The sequence below is a fragment of the Amia ocellicauda genome, chromosome 13 (assembly GCF_036373705.1).
Source record: "Amia ocellicauda isolate fAmiCal2 chromosome 13, fAmiCal2.hap1, whole genome shotgun sequence".
Lineage (NCBI taxonomy): Eukaryota > Metazoa > Chordata > Actinopteri > Amiiformes > Amiidae > Amia > Amia ocellicauda.
Window position 1 is genome coordinate 1,510,033 of NC_089862.1, and position 18,969 is coordinate 1,529,001.

General features: G+C 38.2%; 1 protein-coding gene across 2 annotated transcripts in view; it reads right to left on the reverse strand.

Moving 5' to 3' along the window:
• adam19a (ADAM metallopeptidase domain 19a) overlaps positions 1-18,969 on the reverse strand; it is a 175,903-nt gene that overhangs the window by 121,348 nt on the left and 35,586 nt on the right. For both annotated transcript variants that reach the window (XM_066719673.1, XM_066719672.1), the window contains exon 2: positions 11,789-11,868. In XM_066719673.1, coding sequence (XP_066575770.1) covers positions 11,789-11,868 — 80 coding nt within the window. The remainder of the gene's footprint in view (positions 1-11,788; positions 11,869-18,969) is intronic.

Here is an 18,969-nt window from a genome sequence, read left to right on the forward strand (position 1 = left end):
GGAGAAAGTGAGGAGTCCACATAGACTCCTAGATCTTTCTCATGTGTTACTTCATCTAGTTCTATTCCTCCCATAGTGTAATTATAGTGGACATTTTTGTTACCTGCATGTATTACCTTGCACTTGTCCACATTGAATTTCATTTGCCAGGTGCCGGCCCACAACTGAATATTATCCAAGTCCCTTTGAATAGCCTGTGCTGCCAAAATTGTATCTGCTGAGCCATCTTTTTTAGTATCATCTGCAAATTTGACAAGTTTGCTAACTATCCCAGAGTCCAGATCATTAATATAGATTAGAAAAAGCAAAGGCCCTAGTACTGATCCCTGTGGAACTCCACTAACAACCTCACTCCAGTTAGAAGCAACTCCTCTAATCGACACCCTCTGCTTCCTATACATCAACCAGCTCATAATCCATCTACTTACATTACCCTGAATGCCTACAGCTTCGTCTTTGGTGTGGAACCTTATCAAAAGCTTTTTGGAAATCTAAGTATATCATATCATATGCTTTCAGCTGATCTACAGCTGCAGTTGCATGTTCCATAAATTCTAATAAATTAGTAAGACATGATCTGCCTCGTCTAAACCCATGTTGACTATCTCCAAGAATATGGTTTTCATTAAGATGCTCCTCTATTTTCTGTCTAATCATTTTTTCCAACATTTTACAAGTGATGCAGGTGAGACTGATTGGTCTGTAATTTCCTGTCTCAGTTTTGTCCCCTTTCTTGTGGATTGGTATGACATCTGCTGTCTTCCAGTCAGTTGGCACATCCCCTGTTCTAAGTGTCATTTGGAATATTTGAGTTAGCGGCCTATAAAACATTCCCCTCATTTCTTTAAGTACTGTTGGAAATATACCATCTGGCCCAGGTGATTTGTTGGTTTTTAATTCTGCTAGTCCCTTTAGTACTTCCTCCTCATTTATCCTGTGTTATTTTTAAGTGTTTTTAACTACTTTTTTCTATTGAACACAATATATTTTATTTTTAAGCAACATATAGAATATTTGGAACAGTAGTAAACATGTGTCAGGTTAAATAATTAAATAAACAAAATAAAGAATTTAATTCTTCTTAAATTAAATTAAAATAAATGCAGTCACTTAAGTGAGCCTAAACCTGCAGCTCAACAAGGTTTTTGGAGACATGCTCACTTTCTACACATTTCTCTTTCAGTCCAAGTTGTGTCCAAGCATGTTCACCTTTCCTGGATTAAGTTTGGAGCGGTGAGGTACAAGACCAGAACTCTGAGGGCACACTGGTGGCCACACACACAGTCTCTCTCTGCACAACACACAAACAGCGGCAAAGACACCGGAAAGCCAGAAGGTTTTTTTTTTTTAACACACGACACAACCTGAGGGATTCCTACACTTTCCGTCTTTGACGAGACATAAAAAAAACAGCTCATACCGCAGGAACGGTATCACGGAAAATTGTACAGGTTTTGAAACCGTGACTTTTTCAAACCGCGGAATACCTTGAAACCGGTAACCAGCCCATGCCTAGTTATGTGTATATATTTTTGAGTTTGTATATTGAAAATGGAATTGTAAACTAAAGGAGTGTCAAAAGTCTCCCTCTCTCCCCTCTTACAAAGACAACTAGAAGCAACAGAAACAATGGCGTGACGTACTTGCTTAATGAAGTATTCTGGGTTGACCAACTATCACATGGATTCACACTGATGTGGCTACAGAACAGATCTCCATGACTGGTTTAATCAAACGTTTAATTGGGTGTTGTTTGCTCTCTTCAGACCACAAGCATTCAGATCCAAGCCAATAAGAATACAATGTATTTTTCAGCCATGCAGTCTTTATCCTGCTGTAGCACTAAAATTTGGCTGAACCATTAAACCATTTCATATATATACACACATATTGTATGTTCTTTTGCAACGCAATAACTAAATAACAGTGAAGCTTTTCAGATTCTGGGCCAGCTTCTCATACACATGGAATGCTGAGAACACTCACGCAGCGCCAACACATTGCAGAAAACTGTGAGAGCTGTTATCCACTGATCATACTATATATAGTCTCATCACTGCAACACATTATAATTAACATCAATACTGCTGCCAAGCATTAACAAACACCCACATTTCAAAACTCTGCAAATCTTGTCTACAGACCTGGTGAAGCACTCATCCCTATTACCCTCACAGCTGCAACATGCACTTCAAAATATCAGCCACAAAAAATACAATTGACAGGTCTCTTAGTATAGTTCCATCCATTTTCGACACCGCTTATCCTGGTGAGGGTCGCGGGGAAGCTGGAGCCGATCCCGGCAGGCATAGAGCGCAAGGCAGGAATACACCCAAGATGGGACACCAGTCCATCGCTGGGCAACACACACGCAAACACACATACAGGGCAATTTAGTGAGACCAATTAACCTAACCCACATGTCTTTGGACGGTGGGAGGAAACTGGAGTGCCAGGAGAAAACCCACATGGCTTAGTATAGTTTACTATAAGTAATAGTTTCTACCATACTTGTATTTTCTTTGGCAAGGTTCCCTATAGCTCGTATTCTGATTTACCAGATCTCTCAATCAGTTACTATGATCTCACTGTGCTAATTACATGAACTGAGCTTCTACCATTTTACACTACAGGACACTTGTATAACCTGTCACTAGACTCAGATCTACCATGTTTCTCCTTCAGTTTACAAGCACTCAGGGTTTTTATCAACTAAATGCACCACAATTAAAATACAGAGTGCATGGTTGTTGTTTTTATATATATATATATATATATATATATATATATATATAAGTTCATCCGTTATTAAAATGAGCCACTCTTTCCTTTCCATTGCCAAGGTGGAAAGTGATGCAGGACTGCACTGAAAATTCCTGTCATTTTACAAGACATTTGAGGTTTATCAAAGTTGACAAGACTCTCTAATTTTTATTTTCTTCCTCTATCAGGCACTAAATGTTAGCGGACACAGCTGTCTATCTTGCAAACTGTTTCCCTTCCTTTTGCCATTGATACACCCTGATGACTGATATGTTTCATCAACCTGCACTGGTGTGTAATCATTATCTTGCCTTTCCAGTTTTGAGTCCTGTTGTACTTCATAGAACAGCACTTAAAGGAGAACGTTTTGTGACGCACACAAATGTACAATGAACCCATTTCACTGAACTTACAACATGTAGACAATAAAGTCTGAAACCAATAGCATGTCAATATAAAGTCAAAGTTGTTAGAGACTCTGAAATAAAATAAAAATCAAGCAATAAAAAAGGTGTTAATTACAGTTTTCCCTTTTGCTAAGTCAATGTGAATGAAACTGTTGTCCACATGACCAGCTGTGATGTCTTCACCCAACACTTCTCCAGTTCGCCACCAGAGGTCATCATCCCCCGGATTCTAAACCCATCTCTGACATTCCACACCACCATGTGCAAGTAGCTCACCTTACCCTCGTCTCCCATTCATTCAGCTCACCAATTCACAGTTGTCTGCTTCCCTCCGCCCTGTCCATTTAAACCCCTTTGTTTCCCACACTCATTGCAAAGTCTTGTAATCCGTTGTGTTGCATTACCAAGCATTTCTGCTGATTACCTGCCACTGTATTCTCAACCCTGCCTTTTGTTCCCAACCACTGCCTTTTGGATTCTCCTTGCCTGTCTTGTTTGCCCTGTGCTTGACCTACCGCCTGCCTTATCAACCTTGATTACTGGACTTTCTCCATTGCACTGTTTGCCAGATCATGACCCTTGCCTGTCCCTGGATTTGTTTTCAGCTCTGCATCTGGGTTCGTTACCTTGGCTACTGTCTGTTTACAATAACCTAGATGAGCAGAACAGTACACATTTCTGCAAAACAGCAGAAATTGCTTTCACACAAAATGTAAATGCCAAGCACATTTCTGCAAAACAGTAAACACAACTCATGACACAAAAATCAGTTAAGTAAGACTTGTCAAAAAACAAAATTAGAACATTTATTCACAGTCAATAACATATACTCCCACAAGTGTGAATCTCTAATGCACATGTACAAATCCTTATTGCTCAATTGTTCAATTAGCAATCAGTCCATAATCACAATAAGTGACCTGGTGTTGGCATGAAATGGAGCAAGTCAGAAGACAAAGACAAAAGACAGAAAGAGGGGCACCGCAACCATGAGCCCATAGAGGAAAAGCGTTGTGTCTATGCGGTGGCACAGCAGCTCAAAGGGGAATACACAATGACATATGCCATTATCGTTGACCATGTGATAAACCATGGCCTTTCAATGCAAAATGCTACACAAGACAGTGCAGCCTAATCTAAGCAGGTAAAAGTGGTATCAATAACACCATGTAACTCTGCTTTTGTGACCAGGACAGTGATATTTAGAAATTTACCTATTTTCCAGAACATTCCAGATAGATTCAGTGCCGAGTAAACTTGGAGTAACTTCTAGAACTTCCAGTAATATAAACATTAGAATAAATACAGGGGCCTTAAGCCCACCAGTTCAGTTTAGTTCCAGCTGCCTAAGTGGATACATATCTGCATTTGACATCAAGAGGCTGCAGCATCCGCCAGACGCATTCTGCAGCCAATTTATCAAGACGAGCGAAAAAGTACTCCGTGGAAGCATCTGCTAAGATGTGTGAGGCCTACAAGGCATATTTCGGCATGCCTGTCGGGAATCAAGACGAACCCCAGGCACCTCATTTCACCTGCGAGCACTGCAAAAAAACTAGAAGGTAAGATGGACAATTGTTGCTCGGAATTTTATGTTATACATTTTTTTTTTTTTTTTATTAATTGTAAAAGTTTTAAATTTTTAAATGTTTTACAATTTTCAATGTGATTGAAATAATATATCATAAATGAAAAACGCTGCGAGAATCTCTTACACATTAGTCATGGGTGAAATAAATGTATTTTTGTAGGATGGTACAGAAGGGAAAAGAGAGCCATGAAGTTCGCTATCCCAAGAATTTGGTGGGAACCCACTGACCACTCAAGCAACTGCTACTTCTGCATGGTGGACCCTTCCAAACGTCGGACTGGCAAGAATGCACCTGCTATTACGTATCCGGACCTTCCTTCATCCATTGCCTCGGTGCCACACTGCCATGAGCTCCCCATACCCACTCCTCCGGAGAGAGAGCAGCCATCTTTAGAAGAGAGCAGCAAGTCAGAGAGTGAGGAAGACGTTGTAGATCCAGATGACAATTTCAGAGGTGGGGCTGAGGAGAGAAACCCATACTACCCCATCCAAAAAGCCCTCAACGACTTGATTAGAGATCTTGGTCTCACCAAGTCCAATGCCGAGCTTTTGACGTCTAGGCTCAAGCAGTGGAACTTGTTGGATGAAAGTGTCCAAGTCACCACTACCATGGACAGTATAACGAGAACTTGATGGGAGACTACATTTGGGGACTCATTCATGAAAGTGATTTACAGTATAATCATAAATCTCGAAAAAACTACTCCTAAAGCTTTTGTAGTCATTTTTGTATTACTTTAGTATAAATAAATGTTAAACCTTTTGAAAAGAACAGTGTCAGAGTGAATGTGATTAGGTTCCAGTATGTACAGGTAAAGGCCCATCGCAGTAATGCATTTCCTTTCAATATTTGAATAGAATTTGAATAATAGACAGTTACAATGTCTACCCATGTTCATTTTGTGTTTCCCTTTAGGCAAATATGTTGCCACATGTATTCTTATATGTGGATTAAGCGTGATTCAATTTGCCAAGAGTGAGCAAATGTGGGAGGAGCCTCATCGGTCACAGAATATTGCCATGTGTGCAGTTATCTCATGAGAAGGTGTTATTTACTATTAACCCATACAATAAAGCACACCTAATTGCATTTTCCAACATCTTGTACAATATAATTGTACCCCTTGAAGAGAGAGAGCACTGGTGAGGCCTAATATGCCAAACTTTGTACCACTTACACAGTTTTTTTTAAATTTCTTATGCAATTTATTATTTTTTTGTCATAACCAGCTTGGTCCTGAGTATCTTCAGAGGATTTGATTTATATTGACTGTAAAGTATTTCCAGCTTCATTCGATGTATCAAGATTTATCTTGTCAAAACATTATTTGCTGTTGAGTGAAATTGTTTCTACTTTGATCTTCTTGATGAGTCACTCAGAGATCATGTTTACAGCTCATGCTAGGGTGAAATGTTTACTGACCATTTAAGCTTTATTTTACAAACAAGCAGAAGACAAAGAGAGCATGTACAGGGTTGACCATGTCATATTGATGCTCATAATTAGTGTTTATTCTGCCAGTGTGGTTAATGGAAATAACTTTTCATTAGATTACTGTTTGATGGACTGATTTGATTTTGTGACATATATTTGCTGTTTTGCAAAAGGATTTGTGTCATTTTGGCCAAACGGGTTTCAGTTTGGGGCGCTTGGTAATTGATTTGAAAAATGTTTTTCTCCCAAATGTGCTCAAGCAAAATCGAGAAACTGTAATTGTAATACAATTCAAAGGATAAGCAGTATGATCTGGAAGGGAAGGGAAGTTTTTTTTTTTTTTTACTAGACCATTTAACATCTTCCAGTGCTATGAATAACATGTCCAAAGTGTGGAATCCCCGCCTAACATGGTAGTGGTGTTCTATAAATTATAATGCATGAGAAAACATTTTGATGTTCTAAGTTAAAAGATGGGAGAATAATTAGCTTTGTTTTGATTTGCAGAGAAGCTTTACAATATGTGTTTTAGGTTCTGATTCTGTTTAATTTTTAATTATACATCTCTATATCTACCTTTATCCTAAGAATACTGTGACTAACAGTCTGTGCATGATTGCTGAAAAAACTAAAATCAAGCACAACTTACCTAGAGAATTGTCAGCAAAAAGTATTAAACAGCATTACAGATTCACAACAGATATCCAGCTGGACTGCTTCAGGAGACATTTGTGCTTCCTGTGAAAAACGTCTACGGAATCTTCCTTATGAGATTTCTGAAGGGGTCCTGCAGCATATTTGCAGACTTCCTTAACAATTTTCACAACAGAATTCTGCAGCATTTGTTTTTAGGAATGCATTATGTGAGGGCTTAACATTGTAAAGATATACATTTAGGGTTACAAATCAGCCAGTATCTCAGTTCTAACCACATTCCTTCCGTACACAAAGCCAGCTACCCCTTAAAGCCTCAATCATAAACTAAAATGGGCGTTTCAGAAGCTAATTGTGCTTGGAAGACAGAGTTCGCTGACCACAACCTTCTAAATATGCATTGGCTTATAACCCACTGGCATCCTAACTTACTTATGTTTCACTTAAACCAGTGCAATGTAGTTAAGCATGAAATTCTTCTATTTCTAATATAGCTTTTACTTTGTACTCTCATATTTTCCCTGCACCAGTTTATGGTAATATAATCGATAACTGTAGTAGATATTTGTAAAGGTTTTTATTTTCCTTTAAACAGCCTTTTCAACCAATTTGTGCAACATGTAGATACTGTATCTTACATACTTCTAAACAATTGCAAGGATGTACAGTTTTTTATCAATTGTGATGTAATTAAAAGCACACTGTCCATTATGGTATGATATAGCTTTTTATGTGTATATTTTGAACAGCAATTCACATTCTCTGTCCAGGAACAGTATAGATGCAAAACTGCAAGCCCAGCTAATACCAGACATTTCTTCTGGTAAACCTATGGGTGAGAAGGCATTGGCTGACACACTACAAAGTCTTTGCTCAAGGTTACTAGACACCCATGTGTTTTGAATTGCTATGCCCTGCGCTCCCTCACTTTGTAATGAGAGCCAGATGACAGGTCAGGGGAGATGAAGGGAAAGATGGAATGAAAACGGAGCTCAGTCACATGGCACTACCGGCAGGGCTCTCCTTACATGGCACAAAGGCACAGAATGTATTTTTGGGCCAGAAAGCATTTAGATTGGGCAATTCCCCCCCAAAACTATGGTTATTCACCCAAACTATCCCAAATGGTAAAGAAGAAAATGTCCACAGAGAACAAGGATTTTCAGAGGCTGTGTTAGGCTACTCATGCCATTCATTTGTTTGGGTAAATGTACTGTTCCATGTTAGACCACTGTGTCTGCCATTTCCTTGTGAAAGCATGGGAACTGTTATCTTACTGTGTGTTGACTTTTCATAATAAATAATATTAGACGTATAATATGGAAGAGTAAAAAATGTGGCAGTGAGAAACTCAGTACAGCCTTTAGCATCTCTGTTGAAACAAATAATCATATTTAGACAACGCTCCAGGCTAAAGCAGGCGGTATACTTGTGGTTTCCCACTGACTGGGAAAAATATGAGTTTTATCAAAGGAAAGGATTAGAGCTCTATGTATATGGAAAAATGCAGGATTCTAAATAGCACACAGAATTTATATTTGAAAAATAGATATACACATGAGGAATAATCAATTGTTCAATAACAGTTAGAATATGCTATTCAGAAACCCATGGCGGAGTATAAGAATACAGTGACTTGTGTTTTATTTTATGAAACTTGTCTCTTTTCAACTAGTGCCCAAGTGTTTGAGGCCTGCTGTGCTTTTATTACTGTTCAGTACTAAACTCTTTGTAACATATATGAACCAATTATTAAAAGGGAATATACTGCACTCTGTAGCATGTGTATTAAAATAACCACTTTTCCATGTCTCTCGAATATTATTTCTCTCTCTCAAGTACATGCGTATTCCAGAAACTCAACTCAATACAAATTAGTCAAGAACACACTGCCAAGAGACACAAGCAAAATTGATAGGCTCTGTATTTGTGAAGTGAAAATAGAATTAAGATAGTGAAACAAGAGTAATGTGGAACATAGCTGATTTTAAACAGCCAGCAGTTACAATATAAATTGATTTATTGTATATCAGTAGAGCTATTAAGATACCATAAAGAATGAGAATTCCCATTCTCTGTAAATTCAGGTAATTAGTATTTTATTATTATTATTATTATTATTATTATTATTAATATTATTATTATTATTATTATTATTAATTTCTTGGCAGACGCCCAGCCTTATACAAAATATAAGCGCAATAGAAAGTGCAGTTCAAGGCATAAAACATTACAAATTCCAATTTAGTCTTGCTGATGACTTGTTCCAATGTGGCACCATCATATGAGTACCATGTGCAGGAGGTTCAGTTTGATAGTGTCTTTCTCTGGGTTTATTTCATGAGGCCTATTATGTAGGCTACTACAAGAAGACCATGAAACACAAGCTGCAACAGAAATAATTAAAGGCCAAGTAAGAGAACTGAAAGTAGAGTGCTCTTGTCATGTCAGTGAATAAGAATCAGTTCCGGCACATGTGATGTTATTGATCGACTAAAGCTGCAGCAAATGGACTGAATTTACGTGACCTCTAAACATAGGTAACATTAACTCACACCTTTTACAACATTCTACCAGTTTATTTGAAACAATCCTAAAGCTGACACAGTTTAATCTTTGGCAGTAGGCTGGTCCACAAAACCTCTAAGCTGGGATAATCATGTAATTCACATTCTTAATAAACAATACGAATAACAATACAAAGTCCTTCAACAGAAAAGAGCAAGATAATCACATTCTGCTGTAGTTCATGTGAAAAGACTTATAAGGTCTGTGCAAGTCTTGACATTTACATTTTCAATGAAATCACAGATGTGAGGAAAGTAAATGCCCAAAATACAATCTTTCCCAAACTGGACTTCCTTATTAAAATGTTAATGAATGTGACTTTACTGAGAATCATGTATATAATGAAATTAACAGTTCAGTGAAGTCCAGGTATTCCGACCTTTGAACAGCACTAATCCCAAGCAGAGAACACTTGATTGTTTAAGTCACTAGCTGGCGTCTTTACCCTAAATCAGCATGGACATTGTCATGCAGATCAACTGATTATACAACATACAAAGTTATTAGTGTAAATCACAAGAGATAGGTTCCCAACTTTCTATTTCATTTGTCATGAGAATGCTCTTAAATGGATCTCAAAACATCAGTAAATTCTACTGCAAGAGGTTTTTACGTTGTTGTTACAGTGAACAAGTCTGGCACATATCTTTATTGTTTCTAAATCCTATGGGTAATAGAGGTTGAGACAATCTGCTCTAAACAGCATAAGTTAATGATCGCTACCAATCACATTTTGACTTATATGGCTCAGTTGTGTTTTTGCCTTCTTGTTTCCTATGGGGTTTAGTTTTGTCATCCTGTGATTCATCCCATTAAGTCAAGTTTTTATATTTCCTGATAATTTATTTCACAATATGGTTTGTTGACTCTAAAACCGTTAAAAAGTTTGGGGTCACTTAGAAAGTTCCTTGTTTTCCATGAAAACATTAATAAGGAAATATAGCAAAATGAATAGGAAATAAAGTCATTGACAAGGTTAGAAATAATGATTTTTAATTGAAATAATTGTGTCCTTCAAACTTTTCTTTCGTCAAAGAATCCTCTATTTGCAGCAATTACAGCCATGCAGACCTTTGGCATTCTAGTTGTCAATTTGTTGAGGTAATCTGAAGAGATTTCACCCCATGCTTCCTGAAGCACCACCCATAAATTGGATTGGCTTGATGGGCACTTCTTACATACCATACGGTCAAGCTGCTCCCACACAGCTCAATAGGTTTGATATCCAGAGACTGTGCTGGCCACTCCATTATAGACAGAATACCAGCAGACTACTTCTTCCCTAAATAGTTCTTGCATAGTTTGGAGCTGTGCTTTGGGTCATTGTCCTGTTGCAGGAGGAAATTGGCTCCAATCAAGCGCCGTCCACAGTGTATGGCATGGTGTTGCAAAATTGAGTGATAGCCTTCCTTCTTCAAGATCCCTTTTACCCTGTACAAATCTCCTACTTTACAACCACCAAAGCACCTCCAGACCATCACATTGCCTCCACCATGCTTGACAGATGGCGTAAAACACTCTTCCAGCATCTTTTCATTTGGTCTGTGTCTCACGAATGTTCTTCTTTGTGATCTGAACACCTCAAACTTAGATTCATCTGTCCACAACACTTTCTTTCCAATCTTCCTCTGTCTAGTGTCTGTGTTCTCTTAATCTTAATCTTTTCTTTTTATTGGCCAGTCTGAGATATGCCTTTTTCTTTGAAACTCTGCCTAGAAGGCCAGCATCCCAGAGTAGCCTATTCACTGTTGACGCTGAGACTGGTGTTTTGTGGGTACTATTTTATGAAGCTGCCAGCTGAAGACCTGTGAGGTGTCTGTTTCTCAAACTAGACACTCTAATGTATTTGTCCTCTTGCTCAGTTGTGCACCGGGGCCTCCCACTCCTCTTTCTATTCTGGTTAGAGCCAGTTTGCGCTGTTCTGTGAAGGGAGTAGTACACAGTGTTGTACGAGACCTTCAGTTTCTTGGCAATTTCTGGCATGGAATAGCCTTCATTTCTCAGAACAAGAATAGACTGATAAGTTTCAGAAGAAAGTTCTTTGTTTCTGGAAATTTTGAGCCTGTAATAGAACCCACAATTGCTGATGCTCCAGATACTCAACTAGTCTAAAGAAGGCCAGTTTTCCTGCTTCTTTAATCAGAACAACAGTTTTCAGCTGTGCTAACATAATTGCAAAAGGGTTTTCTAATGATCAATTAGCCTTTTAAAACGATAAACCTGGATTTGCAAAAACAACGTGCCATTGGAATACAGGACTGATGGTTGCTGATAATGGGCCTCTGTATGTAGATATTCCATTACAAATCAGGTGAGAGCTTGGCTCGTGGTATAGACATTAAATATATAGTAATTTAACCAGCACCTGACCTGAAACTGTGCCCCAGCTGCTCGTTTGGTCCTTCCCCAGGAGACCCAGTATGGAATGACGGTTTGTCCTCTGATGTCTCCTGCCAGGGATACAAAGAAGGATTAATGCACAGGGAAGAGGTAAGTGTTGATTAGCAAGCTCAGCTCTCAATATTGTAGAGCCAAGGTAACAGAAAATGTAAAACCATGTGGAGCTGACTTGCATTGAATTGGTACTTAAGGCTTTATCGGTTCCATAATAGAAAGGACAGGTCTTTTAAAAAGTCTGCCTCAGAGTGCATGTCAGTTTCCGACACCTGCCAGCATCCCAGTCTTATTGAATTGTCACCAGATGATATGAATCCATGATCTATGCAATGCATAAAGCACTTGCCGGTGTGAGGCTTTGATACAGATCAAGGGCTGAGGCTATATCCCCATTCACACTGAAATGCCATCAAATTGACGGCATTTCCTGTTTTTTTCCTGTTGGTCCCTATTCCCACTGGGTTTGAATGCGGGAAAATTGCCGGCAAGGACACATTCACACAGAGAACAGAGATTGCCACCAAGAGCGCTGTAGCCATAGGAACGAGAAGCCATGTGAATCCGGAGAGGAGACACGGACCCATATTCAAGTGCGATCATTTCCCGTTTAAAATATGGCAGTAGCAGTAAAATACTTTGAGATGGATATTTAGCAGACGTCACACTACTGTGTTATTATATATATTTATATAGGCAAAATAATCACCATTCGGCAGCGCAACGCTGATTATAATATTCACTAATATAGTAGCCTATTGTTGTGTTCTGTATAACTGCATACAGTGTGTTTAAATAGACAGTTGGATGCGTCACTATTCAGACTGTTTCATACAATTATGGAAATGAATTACATTGTTGGTCAGATCTGCATACAGATCTGGTCACATCTGCACAACGTGAACGCACCCATGTATTATTTGGTTGATCAGAAGTCAAATGTGTTAGAAAACATGTAGTAATTTCATTGCCTTCATTATTATTATTTATTTATTTATTGGCAGGCGCCCTTATCCAGGGTGACTTACAAATAAGAGCAATACAAAGTGCAAAACTACATTACAGTTCAAAGCATAATGCAATTTATAATTTCAAATTTAGACACGTGTATAGCCAGGACATGTACAGTAAACAATACAATGTAGTCATATGTATGTTATTGTACGCATTATGCTGTCATTTCTTATATGCATTAATCATGTAAAATGTAAATATCCGGTGTTTTATTAATACAAAACGAACCGAGCTCACTTGATTATTTTATGTCGTGAGTCCTGAGAAAACACGGAAGTGAATCACGAAAATGAACCCGAGTTATAAAATGAGCGCGTTTGTACACACGGCAAATATGAATGGCAAGCACACGGATACATTGTTTCAAAGCAAACGAACCGAACCGATTTCGTTTGAAACTAACCGAGTGTAAGGGGTAACACGTTTACCTGTATAGAGATAATATATTTTGTATTATTTATTGGTATATAACTTCTGACATGTGTGACAATAGTTAGCATTACATACGCCAACCTGTTGGTTCATCAATAACACTCAGAATTGCTGCGACTATATTCTATATATCTATATATGTTCTTAACCTTGTTGTGTTGTGGTGGAAAAAATGCACCCCTACTGTGATTGGTTACTGCAGTTAGCTGATGCACTGCGTCGACAGGCAAGGACTTGACACTGAATTTGTCGGCAATCATTTTCCTGCTCCATTCAAAGAGACACGTTGCTGGCAAATTCACAGCAATTAGACTAGGACCCGTGCCGCAAATTGACGGCAAATGTTTCAGTGTGAATGGGGTTTATGTCAAGGGAAGCCATGATAAGACTTTAAATAACTGGGCTCTTGTGAAGACCTACGAAAAATTCAATAGAATAGTACCAAAACTTACAGCTCATGAGACATCTAGGTCAATTCCCTTTACTTATGAGTCAACGTTACGTTTATGTTATTAAAATACATGCCCATGATCCTTAAAGATTAGCTATTTAGCAAAAAGCTGTAAGAATTGGAAGCAGTAACTATTCATAAAGGGATAAACTAGCAATCTTATGACCAGAGGAAATAACCCTCAGTAAGGTTGCATTTCATTTCTATGACATAAGGGGAAATGAAACTCAGTATTCAGAATGCATATCAAATGCATTTCAAACAAAGGAGCAGCAGTCATTGTTCCACACATGCAATAATGTCGGTAGTGCAACAGAGATATACAGTACAGAGGATAAGTCTTTTTGGTACTTAAGGACAATAAAGATTAATATTTTCTAGGCATTTAGAGAAAGCTCACTCAATGAGCCAAAGCCTGCAAAACCGCTTCCATGCTTAGAACACAAAAAATGTGAAGCCTTTGACTTCTCTATACAGCAACATTTTAATTATTTGTACAGTACTTACTGTTACAGACTGTATTGGACTGTATTTACTTTTATCATTTCCTTTATATTCTGTATATATTACATTGTTTCATGTTGTTATAGTATACATTGTTTCAGTTTATCTATGAAGCAATCATTAGTTTGTATTTATTCTGTCCGAGAGGTTACTTCAATCGAGCATTGTCTTTTCATGATTTCATCCAGCCACTGTCTTCTGGATATTCAATCAACTGAAACAGTCAAACAGTATAGAGATTGTGTGTTTTGGGGCACAGGTATTTGGTTAAGGACTTACAACAATGTCTTTGATAAACATCCGCTGCCTAGGAATGCTGACCATCACCAATCAACTCATCAAACACTTCAACAACAGTAACAAACTTAGGTCTGTGTTAATTATTATATATGTGGTAAACTATGTTGTACAACTGTATTTTAATGAGATGTAATCACTTCTGACAGAGAAGACTGTAACCCATTGTCTCTAAAGATACAAAAAGGCTTCTCCAACTCACATCCTTAGTTCTTTTCTTCACTTCATGTGAGAGGAGAGCTCTGGGTTAACCTGTATTTATGTTTTCTGTAATAAACTTGTTACCTCTTCATCGGTGTACCCTGGGACTTACTAAAACCACTACACAGACAGTATATAACTGAAGAATTGATGCAAGTAGTCATTAAATAACAATTGTTTTTAAGTCCCATTATGTCCATAGAAGTTGTATTTATGTATGTTTTCTTGTTTTTCTGAAATAAATAGGCTAGTTAGGGCTAATATCCCCTAACAGTTAAAAATTGTTTACAAACTAATCAGGCAGTTAAATAACCAATGCTTTGATACTTCAGATCACTCACTTTTTCAACACTTTTTAATCTACCTAATTTGTTGTAATGTAAATGACACCCCTGTTGTAAATCAGCTCAATATGTGACCAATAAATTCTTACTGTCATGTTAGCTGTTGTTGTTTATAAAGGATGTATCCTTCACTGTTTATTGTATGTAATATGGAAAGACCGGCAATAGAGTTTGGGGGTTGAGGCAGCAGAGAATCATGTGAGGAACAAAGATATCCACTACTCTGTCAGACAGTCACCTTACTAGGGCTGCGCATTAATAGTCGACCAAATGTTAGTTGAAGAGGAAAGTCTTGGTCGATCAAGTTTTGATTGGTCGGTCGCGGGAAAAAAAAAAACCCACAAGAATTGGCAAAATCACGCAGTCAGTGACAGACATGATCGTTTACACAGCTGCAGTGGGGTCGTTACACCTGGGCTCCAAAAATATATTTGTACTCCGATTATTTACCCTAACGGCATTGCAGCTCGATTATATACAGACGTCTACTTGTGTGTCTTACAATCATGCCGGAGAAAACACCGTCAGCACCCATGGTCCATGCAGTAATTTATTATGTCCAAAGGAAATCTAAAGTTTGCGTTAATTTTGAGAGGGTAAAGAATGACTCCAATAAGGCCACTCGCTCTAACGTTAGATAACCTAGATAAATATGCACTATTTAGGCTTATCCAAGTGTTCGTGGGGAAGTTAGTACCTCGCTTACTGCATGTTTAACTTAATATGCTTTTCTTTCCATAGGCGCATTCAATATACTGCGGAGAGGACGAGTCAGCCTGAACTTCATATTTAAAGCCGACATTGACTCAGAAAACACTAGTTATGAGACCCTCCCTTACCGAGAAAAGAAAGAGATATTACGGACAAAATGGCAGATTTTATTGCACTTGACATGAGACCAATCAACATCGTCAGCTGTGAATGTTTCAAACAAATTATCGAATTCCTCCATACACTTACACTTTGTATATTAATACATTAAAATGTTCAGACCGTCTACTTGCTGGTTTTTCCGACACATTCAGAACCATTACCGCTTTTGCCAGTGTTGCTGCGGCTCGCTTCGTGTGTGTGTAACAGGGCTCATTTGGGTTATAATGAGCACGTTACAAAATTACGTTATCCTCTCAGTAAAAGTAGTACAGTGCTGTTGCGTAGAGGGCTTAACATTCTACTGCGCTGGAGCCGCTGCGGTTCGGAGCTCGGAGGAGCCCTGGTGGTGTGCGGCTCGAAACGCGGGCGGGAATCTCTGACCTGCATCGGCTACACATGCGATTGTAAACTTTGTATTTTAAAAGGCTCATTATTATGGTTTAGTATTTCTCTGTAATGTAGAAGAGTGTTAGCAATGTTACTCATAACATTCTCTCTCAGCCCTGGAACTCAAACCATTTCAATTTTTCTCAACCACCTATCCAATATATATTTAAGTAATTAAATTAATATAATAAACTGCAACGACTAGTCGACTAATGGCTTAAAATAACGACTACTAGTCGACTTGGAAAATCTTTAGTCGGGGGCAGCCCTACTCCATACAATATTAAGTAACTATATGTTTCCCCTTTGTGCTAAATGGCTCTACTCAGTCTTACTATCATCTCTTGTAACAATATTTAAGTTCTTGTTGACAAAGGCTGGAATTAATCCAAAACCTCTGACCCAGCTTTTAATAAACAATGAGTTGAAATCTGCAATTAGAGGGAGGGTCAATGTTTGCATTTCGGGCCTAAACCTCTAACATTTGAATGCTATTTGAGATTGTACAGATGTCATGGATGGCAACATGCAGTTATGAGGGAAATTATTTTAAAGCCCAGATGGTGAGTGACAAATGCACTTGGCTGAAGGAAGATGTACTGACAACTGGTCCATAGGGATAGAGCCATCACCATAATATGAAGGGCTTCACAGTCATGAGACACACATCGGCCACATGCTCTTCTATTGGCAGGGGCCACATCAGGTGTTAGAGACAGTTAGTAGATCATCAGTGGACTTGGTGGGGTTCAATAAGATCTATGCTTCACAGAATACTGCAGTATATTAGTGTTTCAGTCCTTAAGTCTATCCAATACACCACTAATTTATATTCTGGGAAATCCAGCATGCATCCTAAGCAGGTCATTAACATCTAAAATAGTGCCACACAGAAATAAGGTTTGTTTTCAATTGCTTTGTGTTTCCTCATTTTATGAATAAGTTTCCAGGACAGTTTTGTGAAATACTGAGTCACACAATTTTAAGAAAATAAAACAACATTTAATACAAGTAATAAGATATTCCTTTTTTCTGTGAACTGTGAACATCTTCAATTTTCTGTTATAGGCTAAAAATATTAAATCCTTTGAAAACAGATCTATGTAGTAACAAACCTAGCTATAACTATGAAAGGGATGCATGTTCACAATAACACTGGAACCCACTTCAACTTCTCATCTAAAAGACTTTTCATTACACTTTTAACATTTTTGTGGAATATTACGTCTCACTCCAGTACAAAAACAAGAAATAAAACAACGCATACATCACATTTCTGTATAAAGTATAAAGAGAAATCTGACACAATGACACTCTTATTATTTAGCTCTTTATGTCTTTATGACTCAGGGCTCTATGCTTACTTTTTTTTTCCATAGGAGCACTGTTCCCCTAAATTGAAAAATGTCAAACTCAAAAAAACAAACAATTAGTGGCACATCACCATAAATGGTTCATATTTAATGCTAAAATGAAAAACAAATGTAACAATGTTCAAGACACTTACAGTGAGGGAAAAAAGTATCTGATCCCCTGCTGATTTTGTACGTTTGCCCACTGACAAAGAAATGATCAGTCTATAATTTTAATGGTAGGTGTATTTTAACAGTGAGAGACAGAATAACAACAAATAAATCCAGAAAAACGCATTTCAAAAAAGTTATAAATTGATTTGCATGTTAATGAGGGGAAATAAGTATTTGACCCCTTCGACTTAGTACTTGGTGGCAAAACCCTTGTTGGCAATCACAGAGGTCAGACGTTTCTTGTAGTTAGCCACCAGGTTTGCACACATCTCAGGAGGGATTTTGTCCCACTCCTCTTTGCAGATCCTCTCCAAGTCATTAAGGTTTCGAGGCTGACGTTTGGCAACTCGAACCTTCAGCTCCCTCCACAGATTTTCTATGGGATTAAGGTCTGGAGACTGGCTAGGCCACTCCAGGACCTTAATGTGCTTCTTCTTGAGCCACTCCTTTGTTGCCTTGGCTGTGTGTTTTGGGTCATTGTCATGCTGGAATACCCATCCACGACCCATTTTCAATGCCCTGGCTGAGGGAAGGAGGTTCTCACCCAAGATTTGACAGTACATTGCCATCGTCCCTTTGATGCGGTGCAGTTGTCCTGCCCCCTTAGCAGAAAAACACCCCCAAAGCATAATGTTTCCACCTCCATGTTTGACGGTGGGGATGGTGTTCTTGGGGTCATTCCTCCTCCTCCAAACACGGCGAGTTGAGTTGATGACAAAGAGCTCGATTTTGGTCTCATCTGACCACAACACTTTCGCCCAGTTCTCCTCAAACTCAAACGTTTTCCATTTGTTTTTTTTTATGATATATATTTATATTTTGAATTGAATGTGTATGGCACTAGTTTGATCATATAGTATAATGTGCCACAGCTGTGCAACACAATTCAAGAGGCTCTGAGGAGCGCCCTACATATTGAAATAAATGTGTTAAAAATCACTTTTTGGGAAAAAGTTTTTAAGGATCTGTTAGTTACAAGTTTTAAAATAATCTTTTCAGACTTTTTATTGCTCGCTCTCCTTTATTGGCTAACCTTGCTGCTTGTTTTCTTGCATATTTTTACTGTCTGTAACTATCCGTTTTGACTGTTGCTTGAGTGTAATACGTGGGTATAATAAGAGTCCATTA